This window comes from Gracilinanus agilis, chromosome 1 (genome assembly GCF_016433145.1).
Source record: "Gracilinanus agilis isolate LMUSP501 chromosome 1, AgileGrace, whole genome shotgun sequence".
Taxonomy (NCBI): Eukaryota; Metazoa; Chordata; class Mammalia; order Didelphimorphia; family Didelphidae; genus Gracilinanus; species Gracilinanus agilis.
This window is the reverse complement of record NC_058130.1, coordinates 395,318,161-395,330,822: the sequence shown is the minus strand read 5'-3', so window position 1 is coordinate 395,330,822 and position 12,662 is coordinate 395,318,161. Positions and strand designations below refer to the sequence as shown.

The 12,662-nt window shown below is 33.4% G+C and overlaps 1 protein-coding gene across 7 annotated transcripts in view; it reads left to right on the top strand.

The window, feature by feature from the left end:
- Window positions 1-12,662, top strand: part of POLI (DNA polymerase iota) — a 33,261-nt gene extending 20,599 nt beyond the window's left edge. For all 7 annotated transcript variants that reach the window (XM_044657815.1, XM_044657813.1, XM_044657814.1 and 4 more), the window contains 5 exons: window positions 851-1,029; window positions 5,014-5,105; window positions 7,957-8,087; window positions 9,784-9,989; window positions 11,551-12,662. In XM_044657815.1, the coding sequence (XP_044513750.1) occupies window positions 851-1,029; window positions 5,014-5,105; window positions 7,957-8,087; window positions 9,784-9,989; window positions 11,551-12,372 (1,430 nt within the window). In that variant the 3' untranslated portion in view covers window positions 12,373-12,662. The remainder of the gene's footprint in view (window positions 1-850; window positions 1,030-5,013; window positions 5,106-7,956; window positions 8,088-9,783; window positions 9,990-11,550) is intronic.

The following is a 12,662-nucleotide window of genomic DNA, read 5'->3' as shown; positions in this document are numbered from 1 at the left end:
GAAAATTAAATTAGTTAATGAATATAATGCTCCTTTTTAAACTTGAGTTTTTATTTGTAGTTAGTATTAGATTTTTTTTTTTTAAACCATTGTACTTCGGCGTATTGTCTCATAGGTGGAAGATTGGTAAGGGTGGGCAATGGGGGTCAAGTGACCTGCCCAGGGTCACACGGCTGGGAAGTGGCTGAGGCCGGCTCTGAATCCAGGACCTCCCGTTTCTAGGCCTGGCTCTCACTCCACTGAGCTACCCAGCTGCCCCCTAGTATTAGATATTTTAATGAAATTCTCCATTTGAAAAATAGAGAAAAAAATAGAGGAAGCCGGTGGTTCACTGAATAGAGTTCTGGGTCTGCTGTCAGGAAAACCTGAGTTCAAATCCAGCCTTATATACTTCCTAACAGTATGACCTTGGAAAAGTCACTGACTGTCTGATAAAAGAATCCACTAGAAAAGAAAATGGCAAAGCACTCTGGTGTCCTTTCCAAGAAAATCCCACGGACAACTATGACCTATGAAATCACAAAGAGTCAGACTCAGCTGGATAACTAAAGAACAACAGATTGAAAAATTCTTGGGAATTGCTGCCATCTTCAATGTTAATTTAAAATGAGACAAATGGTTTCATTTCATTTCACAAACATTTTTTAAAAAGAATTATGAGACAGTGTGGGGGAAAACAACTAAGTATAATATATAGTTTCTTGCTCTCTAAAAACACAGCCTTATTTAGAAATAAATTTTGTCTTTGGAATTAATGTACTAAAATTAAAAAGCTTAGATAATTATGTATTGCCTTTGTTAATTTTATCTGTATATGAAATATTTCACAACTTCATCTGTTTTACCCTAGGTATTGGCTTTAAAACTACCAAACGCCTTGAATCATTGGGTATCAATAGTGTCCATGATCTCCAAACCTTTTCTCCTAAGATACTAGAGAAAGAACTAGGAATTTCAGTTGCTCAGCGTATCCAGAAGCTCAGCTTTGGAGAAGATAATTCTCCTGTAACTCCTTCAGGACCACCTCAGGTGAATGTTTCATGTAAAGTATTATACAACTTTTCAGAATGAAAGAAACGATTTGGAAGCTATATGTTCCATTAAAATTTTAGGATTTTTTGGTGTATTCCAATTAAAATTTTCTAATTTGATTAGTTAAGTTAACCAAACAAAGCTTTCTTCATAAAATTATGATTTATTACATTAGATTTATAATTGTTTTAAAGTCAAAGACAATTTTTTAAAATATATACTGTTTTACATAAGTAATTTGAATAAAATTCAGCCTATTTTCAGAGTCTACTTTGTGCACAGAAGACAAAATTGATTTTTTAATACCTTTTCTAATAATATTACTTTCCTTAGTTATATTGTGCATTAAACATTAAACACAGTACTTTTAAATAATCTAAAATTAATTTTATGAAGACTTAGTGTTTTATAATGGATGTATTTAGAAGGGAAGGTCTTAGGAAGATGAGAATGACAGTAAAGGGTAAGGATGGTGTTGCTAAATTGATATTTATCAAATGAGATAATAATTGTATAGCTCTTGACATAGTGCCTGGCACATAGTAATATTATATATTTTAACTCTTAGTATTCTATAATGTCTATAGCTAGATCTACATATTTATTGTAACTTTTTGTTTTTTACATCATAAAGGAGAAATAAAAGAATTTTACAATTGAATAAATTCAATTTGATAAGCAAAGTAAAACAATAATTTTAATATACTTAAAGAAACTGAAAAGAAGGATGAAAAAGCCCACATTTATCAAAATGAAAAGGCAAAAACAGCTGAGTGGGTGTGTGAAGATTAATTATTAGCAGTGTATTCTAAATGTCAAGAGTATGGGCAGTTGGGGGAAACTATTAAAATTCTTAATATTTTCCACTATTTATTTGGTGAAATACTTTGATAAATTTATTTTTGTGTGTATACCTCACTTGAGATTAATTTGATCTTTGTTTTTTAATATTTAAACATTCTTTATCTTCTGTTGTGTGGTAATCTATTCAATGTTAATTAACTTCATATTAAGTTCTCTAAAGTTCTATTCCAAACCTGTTTTATTCTCTTCAAATCCCTAACCCACTCTTGATCTCCATGTCTACAGAACCTACTTTACTGAGATTCCTTGACTTTCCTTATGTCTCCTCCTTGTCTCCTGTTTCAAAGGAAGCCTTCTTCCCAATGTCTACTCCTCTTCCTTTGCCCCAGTTTATTTTCTTCCCACCTTCAGAACTCTTCATCATCCATTTTCTTTTGTACATTTTCAGTTTCTTTTATCTCCATTGATTTTATCCTTTTTACCTATAAGGTAAAAGATTTCCCTTAACTTTTCCTTGCTGTACTATAATCCCTTAAGCCATCTAGTCAATTCTACTCCTTCCTTTCTCCTTACCGATAACACTCATTGTCTTATATTCCCCCACTTTGTTGTCTTGCAGACTTCTTGAAGAATACCCTTATATGGCTAGGTAGTACAGTGGTTAGAGCATTAGACCCCCCCCCCCCAACCCCCCAGAGTCAAGAAGACCTGGGTTCAAATAAGTCTGGAGACACTTCCTAGCTTTGTGACTCTAGGCAAGTCACTTAACCCTGATTATCTAACTCTTGCCCTTTTTTTTTTTTTTTTTTTTTGTTACTAATACAGAAAGTAAAGGTTTTTTTAAAAATACCTTGTTCATCCCTCTAGTGCCTTCCTCAGATCCAACTGCTTCATCTCTAACTATACTTCAGAAATTTCTTTTTCACTGCTGACCTCCAAATTGCCGAGTCCAATGGCTTTTCTCATTTGTTATCCTCCTGGGCCTCAATGTTGCATTTGACAATATTCACAACCCTTTTTAGTCCTCTCTCTCCTTCCTACAACTGCTTCTGGAGTGGCTTCAAGAAGTATTTGTTGATTCTTTTCCTTCTCATGCCTAATCCTTTCCCAGGATTTTGTTTCTCTTCTCTTGGTGACCTCACTGACTTTGGGGCTATAGTAATACCACAGTTCTGATGAATGACTTCCCCCAGTAAAACAGTCTTGGAAGGAGGGCTAAACCAAGGTGTGAGTAATCAACAGACCTTAAATGTATCAGTGAGTTAAGTGGATGGCCACTCCAAGCAAGTTAAGACTTCCCACTGCAGAATAGACATGAAAACAGTTTGCTCCAATGATCAGGAAGGCAGTTAAAGCAGGCAGTGTGGAGCGTTTGGAGGTTGGTCAGACTTGGAAGAAGCCAAGGTCATCCACTGCATCCCAGGCCCTTGCCACTCCTAACTTTTGTGCTGCTACTGGACTTCAGTGACTCTGAAAGAAAGAGTGTGACTCATGACTTTGTATTTTTTTTTTATTGACCTCATCTAAATCTACTTCATAGGCAAGTCAAGACATCACTCTGTGATACCATTGGTCCTCTTCCAAAAAAGGAAGAATAACTTTAAATCAACACATCCAACATGAGCCAAAAGTATTGGAAAGGACCTTAGAGGTTATCTAATTCATTAACTACTCATAGTATGTTGTTATTAAAATTGATTATCTTAGTCAGAAAACTTAAATCTTCTTAACTTCTGTATTCATGTAAAGGATTTCAATTCTTTTAGGCACTCTCAGCATCATTTTTTAGTTGACTCTTTCGCCTTTACTGCTCATGTTCATTCAGTTAAACTCAGTGTACATCTTTTAAGTGCCTAGTATGTGCAAGGCCCTGGGACTACAAAGGTAAAACAAGATAGTTGCTGATTCTAAGGAGCGTATGTACTCTAGTTGTTATTCAAGGACTCCTAGCCCTGGAGTAGCTCTTGAGCCCATCCTTGCTTACTATCACTGCATCCTTAGTCCAGGTCACCTCCCCATATCTATTAGAGAGGTTACTTAACAGGCCTTCCCATCTGTGATTCCTTTACCACTAAATTTTTCCTATGCCTTATTTCAGATCAATCTTTTTGAAAGATATTGTTGCATGACTGTATTCAGAGAAGCAACATGATATAGTGAAAAACAAAACAAAACACAGCACAACATTGTTCTTGGCTCTTTGTCCTGCCTGCCATTTACTAGCCATTTAATTCTAAGCTTGTCATTTAACTTCTTGAAGAACCAAATGGACTTGGACTACTTACCTCACAGGTTTATTTTGAGGAAAGTGCTTTATAAATTGTAAAGACTGTTATTATCATTACTATTTCAGAAACCTTCAGTGGCTGCCCTTTTCCCAGGGGCTACTTTCCAAACCTTGTTGTTTGGCTTTCAAGTCCTTCCACAAAATGGCTCCAACCTATTTCTCTGATCTTATCTTATTTACTTTCCTGTGATCTATTTATTTTGTTTAATCCCAGCTATTCAGATGTTTATGTACATGCCTTGTTTCCCCTGCTAGATTTTAAACTTCTTGTGGTTGTGGGTTTTCTATCCTATTTTCCTTAGTCTCTATCATACTCTGCTTTCTTTGTAGTCGGAACTTAATAAATATTGGTCGAATCAAGTTATCTTAATTCACAGCAGTCTGGTATGAGGAGGGAAGGGAAGGATATCATTACCTTCATTTTACTGACAAGAAAACTGAAGCAGAGCTTTCTTGAAGTCACAGTAGGTTTGGAGGTACACCGGAGCCCCAGCATTCCAGTAAGCTTATAAAAGACTAGGAAGTCTTTTCAAATTTTGTGAGCTTTCTTAGCTACAATTCTAGAATACTTTCCATAAGAGCATGTTACTCTTACTAAGCATATTAAGTGGGTTAAAAAGTGTTTAAAATATAACTAAAATAACTAAACCCAAGGAATTAAGTATTTAAAAATAAAGTGCAAGAGATGTTAGTAAAGAATTTAAATGCCTTTATTTAAAAATACAGAATCCTAGATTTGGAGCTAGAAGATAACTTATAGATAATCTAAGCCAATTCCTTATTTTTCATATGAAGAACTACTATTTTGAAGTTTGACATGTATTCTAAGGCTAGAAAATTTTTATCATGTGTGTGAAATAATTCTTTTCCATTTGTGTATATTCTGGTAGTCCTTTAGTGAAGAAGATTCCTTTAAAAAGTGCTCATCAGAAGTGGAAGCTAAAAAAAAAATTGAAGAACTACTTGCTAGCCTTTTGAACAGGTGATTTGCCTTCTTGTTGAGTTATCTTGTTTGTATTCTGTATACTGAACATTGAAAGGATAATTGATGCTCTTTTTATTATCTGTAGATTAAGCTGGAATTTTAAATTAAAATCTAAAAATTAAAAGAAAAATTAACTGTAGAATTTCTGCAATGCACTAATAAAAGAAATAATATCCATTTTTATAAGTTTTTTCCTTTTTTGCTATTGTCACTTATAATTTAGTAAATTTGGTAGCTACACTGGATCTCTTAAAATGCCTGGGGATTCTCTGCCTCTTCTGAAGACTCCCTATTTGACAATAAGGAGAAAATAGAAGTTATTTTTTGGTAACAACTGCTTTGTTTTCCCCTTCACTTCCTTGTATCGCCATTTGCTTCTGATTCAGAAGGGAAAGAATCACATGGGAACCAGGGTTTAGGGAAGTCAAAATCATTGAGCCAGCTGTTGTGTAACAAGGTCTTTTTCTAAATCCCTATTGGAAGAGGTATGTTCATTCTGAGGTTAATGGGGAATTAAGGACATGAATATGAAATGCTTTGATACTTATTCCTCCAGTTGATAGCCCCTTCCTAACTTTTCTTAGATTGAACATTGTAAGAATATGATAAAGTTATATGAAAGTTTGGTTGGGACCATGTAAGTATAAAAATATGAATTTATGAGAGTTGCTTCTGAGACCATAGGCTAGGCAAGTAAAATCCAGCCTGCTGACCCATTTGCCACCATATTCACTTCTATACATTTTCTAGAAAATTGTTCCATTAGCACCCCTATCCCTACAAAGGATCCTTTGGGTAAAGGCAGAGAGGCTATGATTGCAGAGACAGCTGAGAGTTGACTGTGAGCCTCAAAAGTTGAATTTCCTAGGTTTCACCAGCACAAGGTTCTCATTTGTTCAGCCTGATCATGTAGCTTAGAGCGCTACAGTCAACTGAGGGTAGAGTAGTATGATCAAACTCCACTGTTAGGACTCAGCCTGTTCCTGGGAAGATTTCAGTGGAATTGGATCATGCAAATCATTGTATCCAAATCTGAGGTTATTCTGAACTCCCTGACCATGAACACTTGTGTATAGCAGGAAAACCACAGAAATACAGCTTTCCTATATTCTGCAGCTTACAAAGCTGGCCATGAACTATTTCCACAGGGTGAGGTTGGACATCCTGACCTTGTGAAGACACCTGCCATCTACCTATCCACAGAAGAATTTTATATTTTATGCTGAACTTTGACAAAAACTAAATAAAGTAAGCATTTCCACATTCATTGTGGAGCAGAAGGAAAGGATAGTACATTTATGGAAAGATCAGCATGTAGTTTCAATGTATATGTTTAAAGAATTATATTGGGAGGCAGCCGGGTGGCTCAGAGGGCCAGGCCTAGAGACAGGAGGTCCTGGTTCAAATCTGACCTCAGACACTTCCTAGATATGTGACCCTGGGCAAGTCACTTGACCCCCATTGCCTAGCCATTACCATTCTTCTGCCTTAGAACCAATAAGTAGTATTGATTCTAAGTCAGAAGGTAAGGGTTTTAAATTTAAAATTTTTTTTAAAAGAATCTTACTGAAAATTCACAGGTATTTTGTGCTTTTCTTAAAGGAGACAAATGTTATGTTAAATTCCTTAAAATAAGAGTAGTTTCCTTCTTTTTAATCCTTCTGAAATGTAATGCTTTTTAAAATGCTGCCATACTTGGCGATGAATACAATTTAAATTCATCTTATATTTTATCTCTGTCTTAGGAACCAGAATGATCATTTACAACATTGTTTTTCAGTACTTTGTGGCCTGGATAGTTTAAAATTACTAATATCTTCAGCCATACAGAAGATTATTGCCATAACAAGTTTTAAAATTATTTTTATTAAAAAATGTTTAATTGTAAGGTATTATTTTAACTATTGATAATGTTTATAGAAAAGAATAAAAATGTTATTGTTCTATTACTAATAAAGTCATGATTTTCAATAAGTTCAGTGAGAAAACCATTAAAGATAAATAGGTGTTTCTTACACACTTGTAAAGAGTGTTCTCTTTACAAGGCTTTAGCTAAAATAGTCAATTTGAACAAGTTTTTAAAAGTGTATACTATTTCTGCTCATTGTGATTTGATTATCTTCTCTAGAAAATATGTCAAAGAGACTAAAATCTATGTTTTATAAAGTAGAAAGAAAAAGTCATTATCAAGATTTTTTTCCCTCGAGAATAAGGTATTCTAATTAAGTGATTTTTTAAAAATAATTGAACTACATCCCTCTAAGTGCCAACACTTTTTTTTTATCATTTTTAATGGAAATCTTTCTAAGCATATTACACACCTATCTTCTTAAATTGAGTATAATGAACAGTTTAATTATTTATGAAGCAGGGTGGATACCTTGTATATTCTGTTTATATGGCAATGCCCCTGAAGTACATAATACATAGTGATTACCTGACCCTAAAATAATGTGCTTTTTTGTTTGTGTACTTACTTTTAAAAATTTATTTGCTTCCTTCCTTGTTAGATGCCTTCTCTGTCACTTGTCATAGTGTGCTTGCCAGTAGCCGGGCTATTTAACTGCCTTGCTTCTAATTTGTTGTAGGCTGGGAAACCAAATAACCAAGCTTGTTAGAATTACTGTGTTTAAATTAAGAGTAATAGATTCTGAGTAAGAGTTTAAAGGGGCTGTCCTATGAATATATGGACTTTCTGATAACTCTTTTGGTTGCTTTTTGGTCTTTTTAATTACCTGGTTTGGGGCTGTGCAGTTGCAATTTCATAGATAAGAGACTTCCAAAGTTAAGTGAAGTGTTATTGTGCTTCATTTAGAAATTCCTAAATATTCTTGTTCCTTTTTTTCAGAGTATGCAAAGATGGAAGGAAACCACATACAATAAGATTAATCATCCGTCGGTTTTCATCTGACCGACATTTTAATCGTGAGAGCCGGCAGTGTCCTATCCCATCTCATGTAATTCAGAAGTTAGGGACAGGTATGGGCTCATTTTATTGACTTCTTCAGTTCATTCTTTGTTATGAATAGACTTTTTCGTTAGTTTAATTTTATTATTTTGAGAAATTCAAAACTATGAAATGCATTAATTTTTAAACAAAACAATAATAGAGAGTAATTTCTGGTATTTTTTAAATTAAAAACTAAAGACTCTTTTCATCCATTCCTCTCCTGGACTCCTTTAGCAATAACTATTTGTTTGACTGTCTACTTGGCCATTTCAAGATTCAAGAAGCTGACCCCAAAGCATCAAGTTGTTTAACAGATTGTAGAACATTTTTGGGCAGGAATTGAGAGTCATAGATGGTGTCTAGGTCTAACCTTTGTTGAGGAATAGGAAAACTTTTTTTTCAAATGTGGAGAACTTGTAGGTTAACTAAGCATCTTTAAACATTTATTTTCAGTTAAGGATTATCTAGAATAAGGGTTAAGTCAAATGTGAGAGGAAGTATTTTTTGATGCAAAGAGCAATGGACTTCCTGTTAGATTTCATTTCAAAATTTTACCTACAAAAAGGCTTTATTGACCCTACGCCAGTCGTTTCATTGCTCAAAACGTTAGTTTCCTTACCTGAAAAATAAAAATAATGGTAATTGTAATACCAGCGTCTCAGGGGTGTTGTGAGGTTGAGATATAGTTTTAAGGAAGGCAGTTTGTAAACCTTAAGTCCTGTGTGCACAAAAATTGTGTTTAATGTAACAATAATATTATGTGTGAAAATCATCTAGCAGTTCTTCAGGCCTTTTTTAGTTTCCATTAAAGCCTTTTGACCTTTCAAGTATCTTAGAAAGATTTAATGGTAAAGCTTAGTCATTAGGTTCCCTGCTGTCACCTTTAGATATAAGCTAGTTTTGCCCCCAAAGGGACCAGTATTGAGGTAATAGTGGGACCAGTAGGGAATCAGGACAAAGTGAACAATTTTTCATAGGAAAGAGAGGACTACCTTTCTTCCCCATCCATGATAACAGCTGATGTTTATATAACATTTTTAACAGTTTTGCAGAACTCTTTGACATATACATTATTTCTTTTGATTCTCACAACAGCCCTGTGAGTCAGACACTACAGGCATTATTATCAGTGTCTTTACAAGGGAAAGGAACCTGAGGTTTAAAAAGTCTAAGTGACTAAAGTGAAGAGTGGGAGTTGTACCAGCAGCCCACTTTTCACTAGAAAATGTCAACCTAATTATTTTTTCTTTTTCAGATAATGAAACTTAAACACAAGGAAGTTAAAAAGACTTTCCCATATCAAGGTGGGGGAGGGATGTCGGAATTACTTATTCTTATTTTATTACTTATTTACTTATTCTTATTCTTATTTTATTACTTAATTACTTATTCAAAATTATTATTATTGGAAGCATCACATTGCTTCCAATTTCTAATTATAATCTGTAACTTCAGGTTGTCCTAAAGTAAATTTTAAAAAACCCTTTTTTTCTTTGCAATTTTTATTACACCTGCTGAAGTTCTTGACAATTTTAGGATTAAATATTGTCTGTCCATTTGGCTTTCCATGTAATTGTGAGCTGGTTCAATTATATGTATCGTAGGTTTTATTTTCTTGATTTTATCAATGCTTTAAATCTATCTTATTCACAAATAAGCTCTTAATCCTAATAATTCATGTGAAATGCACTTATTTTTCTTACTTTTTAAAAACAATTCATTTAGGAAATTATGATGTTATGACCCCAATGGTTGATATACTTATGAAACTATTTCGAAATATGGTAAATGTGAAGATGCCATTTCACCTTACCCTGCTAAGTGTGTGCTTCTCCAATCTTAAATCACTACCTACCTCTAAGAAAGGATCTATTGAATTTTATTTAACACCATCATCATCAACACCGTCACACTCTGGCAAGCGCACTTATGTAAGTGCAGGGTTTCGGGAAATTAATTGGGTTGTTTAGATTGTGTTTCTAAGGTCATAAGATATAGTCCAGCTCTAGTGTGGTGCAGTACTCCCTCTGGGTTACATTTTTATTAGTTCATATTCCCAGAGGTCAATGTTTTCTTAAAGTTTGGTGCATATGATTTTTGAAATTAAATATTCATCTATTCTAGGAATAGAACACTTGTGCTATTAGTTGAATGGTTTTCTTTATTGATAATATTCATTGTGTAACATAAATAGTAGAGTATGTTAGGTAATTTTAGAAGTAGGAATATATTTTCAGACCATATTGGATATTGTGAAACACTTAAAAATTAAAAGCAAAGCCTTCTCATTTTCATTTCCATAGATATCCATTTAGTATTAAACAGAAGGCAAATGAATTTTCATTAAAATACTTGAATCACTTATCTGTGACCCGGACATTTTATTGAGTTCTAACAACAGCATTTACATAATTGGCTGTTGAATGTTACTTGCATAAAAAAGTAGACAAAGGTAAAAGCTAGCAAAAATCAGAGATGTTTTAAGGTGATTTTAAAAAATGAACAATAATAATTTGTTGGATTTTTACTGTGACAACCAAAAACAGAATAATTAACAAAACACTATCTTTACTTAAACTATGTGATTTGTAACTAGAATAAGGCTGTTAATTCACTTTTTAATTTGAAGTGATTTGATTTATTATTCATTGTAATGTGTCACTGAAGTTATTCATAATTTTAAAATGAAAACATTTAATTAGAATGTTAAAGCATTGTTTATTAAACAGTATTTATGTGGTGAGCCAATTATCTTAAATTTAAGTAATCACTTAATTTTAAAAATATTACAGTGATGTAAATCATATCTAGTTGCTTTTTTGCTGTTATGGTGCTGGAGACAAGTAAGAAATTCAATGAGCTCATATGGATTATTTATAAGACAAGATTTTAAAATTTTCTTAACCTTAAATTACATTGAATATAAAATATTGAAATTATGTATTTGTAATAGGGTTTGATAAATATCGTAGTAGTAGTTTTTCTTTTCCAGTATTTTCGTTATTCTTCGAAGTAATAATTTTCTCAAATAACTGTCGTTAATGCACTGCACAGTGCCATTATCTTTACAGTGACCATATGCAAATCATTTAATTTACCTGTGTCTCAGTTTCCTCATCTATAAAACAAAAGGATTAGACTTTATGAGCTTTAAATTCCGTTCCAGCTCTAATATTTTGGTTGTAGCTAGGTATGTTTAGTTAGTAACTCAATAGTAATTCGCCTTCCTAGGATAATAGATCATAAGACACAGGGTTAGTGGAGTGAAAATTACATGACCTTAGAGATAGATTGCTATGGTAATCATATTTAACTGCTTTGAAACTAACCACAAGAAGTTTTTGAAGTTTATTGAGGAAAAAGTACATGCTCCCAGGTTTATATTTGGAATAAATCCTATCTTAGTATGGATGGACAGACACATTCTATCATGGATAAATGGCACAAGCAGTTGATCTTTAAGATTAATATCTTTTCAATTTTGTTTTCTAGAAAATGAAAGATACACATATGGAAGAATTTACTCAAGACAAGGAAGTAAACTGGGATTTTCTACCAAGTGGAAGAATCGAAAGCATAAAAACTGGAGAATCTCCATTAGATACTGCAAATTTTACTAAAGAAAAAGAAATTCATGATTTCCCACTTCACTCACTTCCTGAGGGTATTGACCATGAAGTCTTTAAGGAGCTTCCAGTAGATATTCAAGAAGAAATCCTTTCTGGCAAAACTAGAGAAAAAATTCAAGGAAAAGGAAGTTTAAGTTGTCCATTACATGCCTCAAAAGGAGTGTTATCTTTTTTTTCCTCAAAACAAATGCATGACATTGTTTCAAATCCCAGAGATCATTTATCTAGTAGCAAACAATTAGCCTCTATATCTACCAGTGAACCAGGTACATCAGGTTTAAGTAGCAGTGGTTCCACTTACCTATTTAGTCGAAAGGAATCTCTCAACTATTTAGAAAGTGAGCTAAGAGATGAAAGAATGAGTCAAGGACCTAAAGAATCCCAAGGATTCCATTTTTCAAATACAAACCCTTCTGTGTCTATATTCCATTCTTTCCCAAACTTACAAAGTCAACAACTCTTTTCCAAAAATCACTCTGCAGATAGCCATAAGCAACTTACAGGCTCAGTTTCTCAGCATCTCAGTCTTACAGAAAACAGAGATCAAGAATCTGCAGAGGAGGAAATTACTTTTCCTTCTGGCATTGACCCTGCAGTTTTTTTTGAATTACCAGAAGATGTTCAAAAAGAACTTTTGGCTGAGTGGAAAAGAACAGGATCCTCTTTCCAAACTGTACATGAATAAGCATGATGGAAAAAAATTTTTAAATATTCCAAGCAAATAGCAACAACATTATGTTCCCCTCAGTCTGATAGCTTATTAAGATGTTTGATATTAAACTATTTATTAGGTATTCAATAATGTAGAAATCTGACTGATATGAAACATTCAAGATAAAGCACGAACAGCAGAAGGGAGGTAAATTCTTACATAAAGCATAAAAGTGTTCATATCAGAAGTAATAATGTAAAATATTATCTTCCTCTCGTTTTTAAAGCTATTTTATATTGAAGATTTTCAATAAAAAGAATATC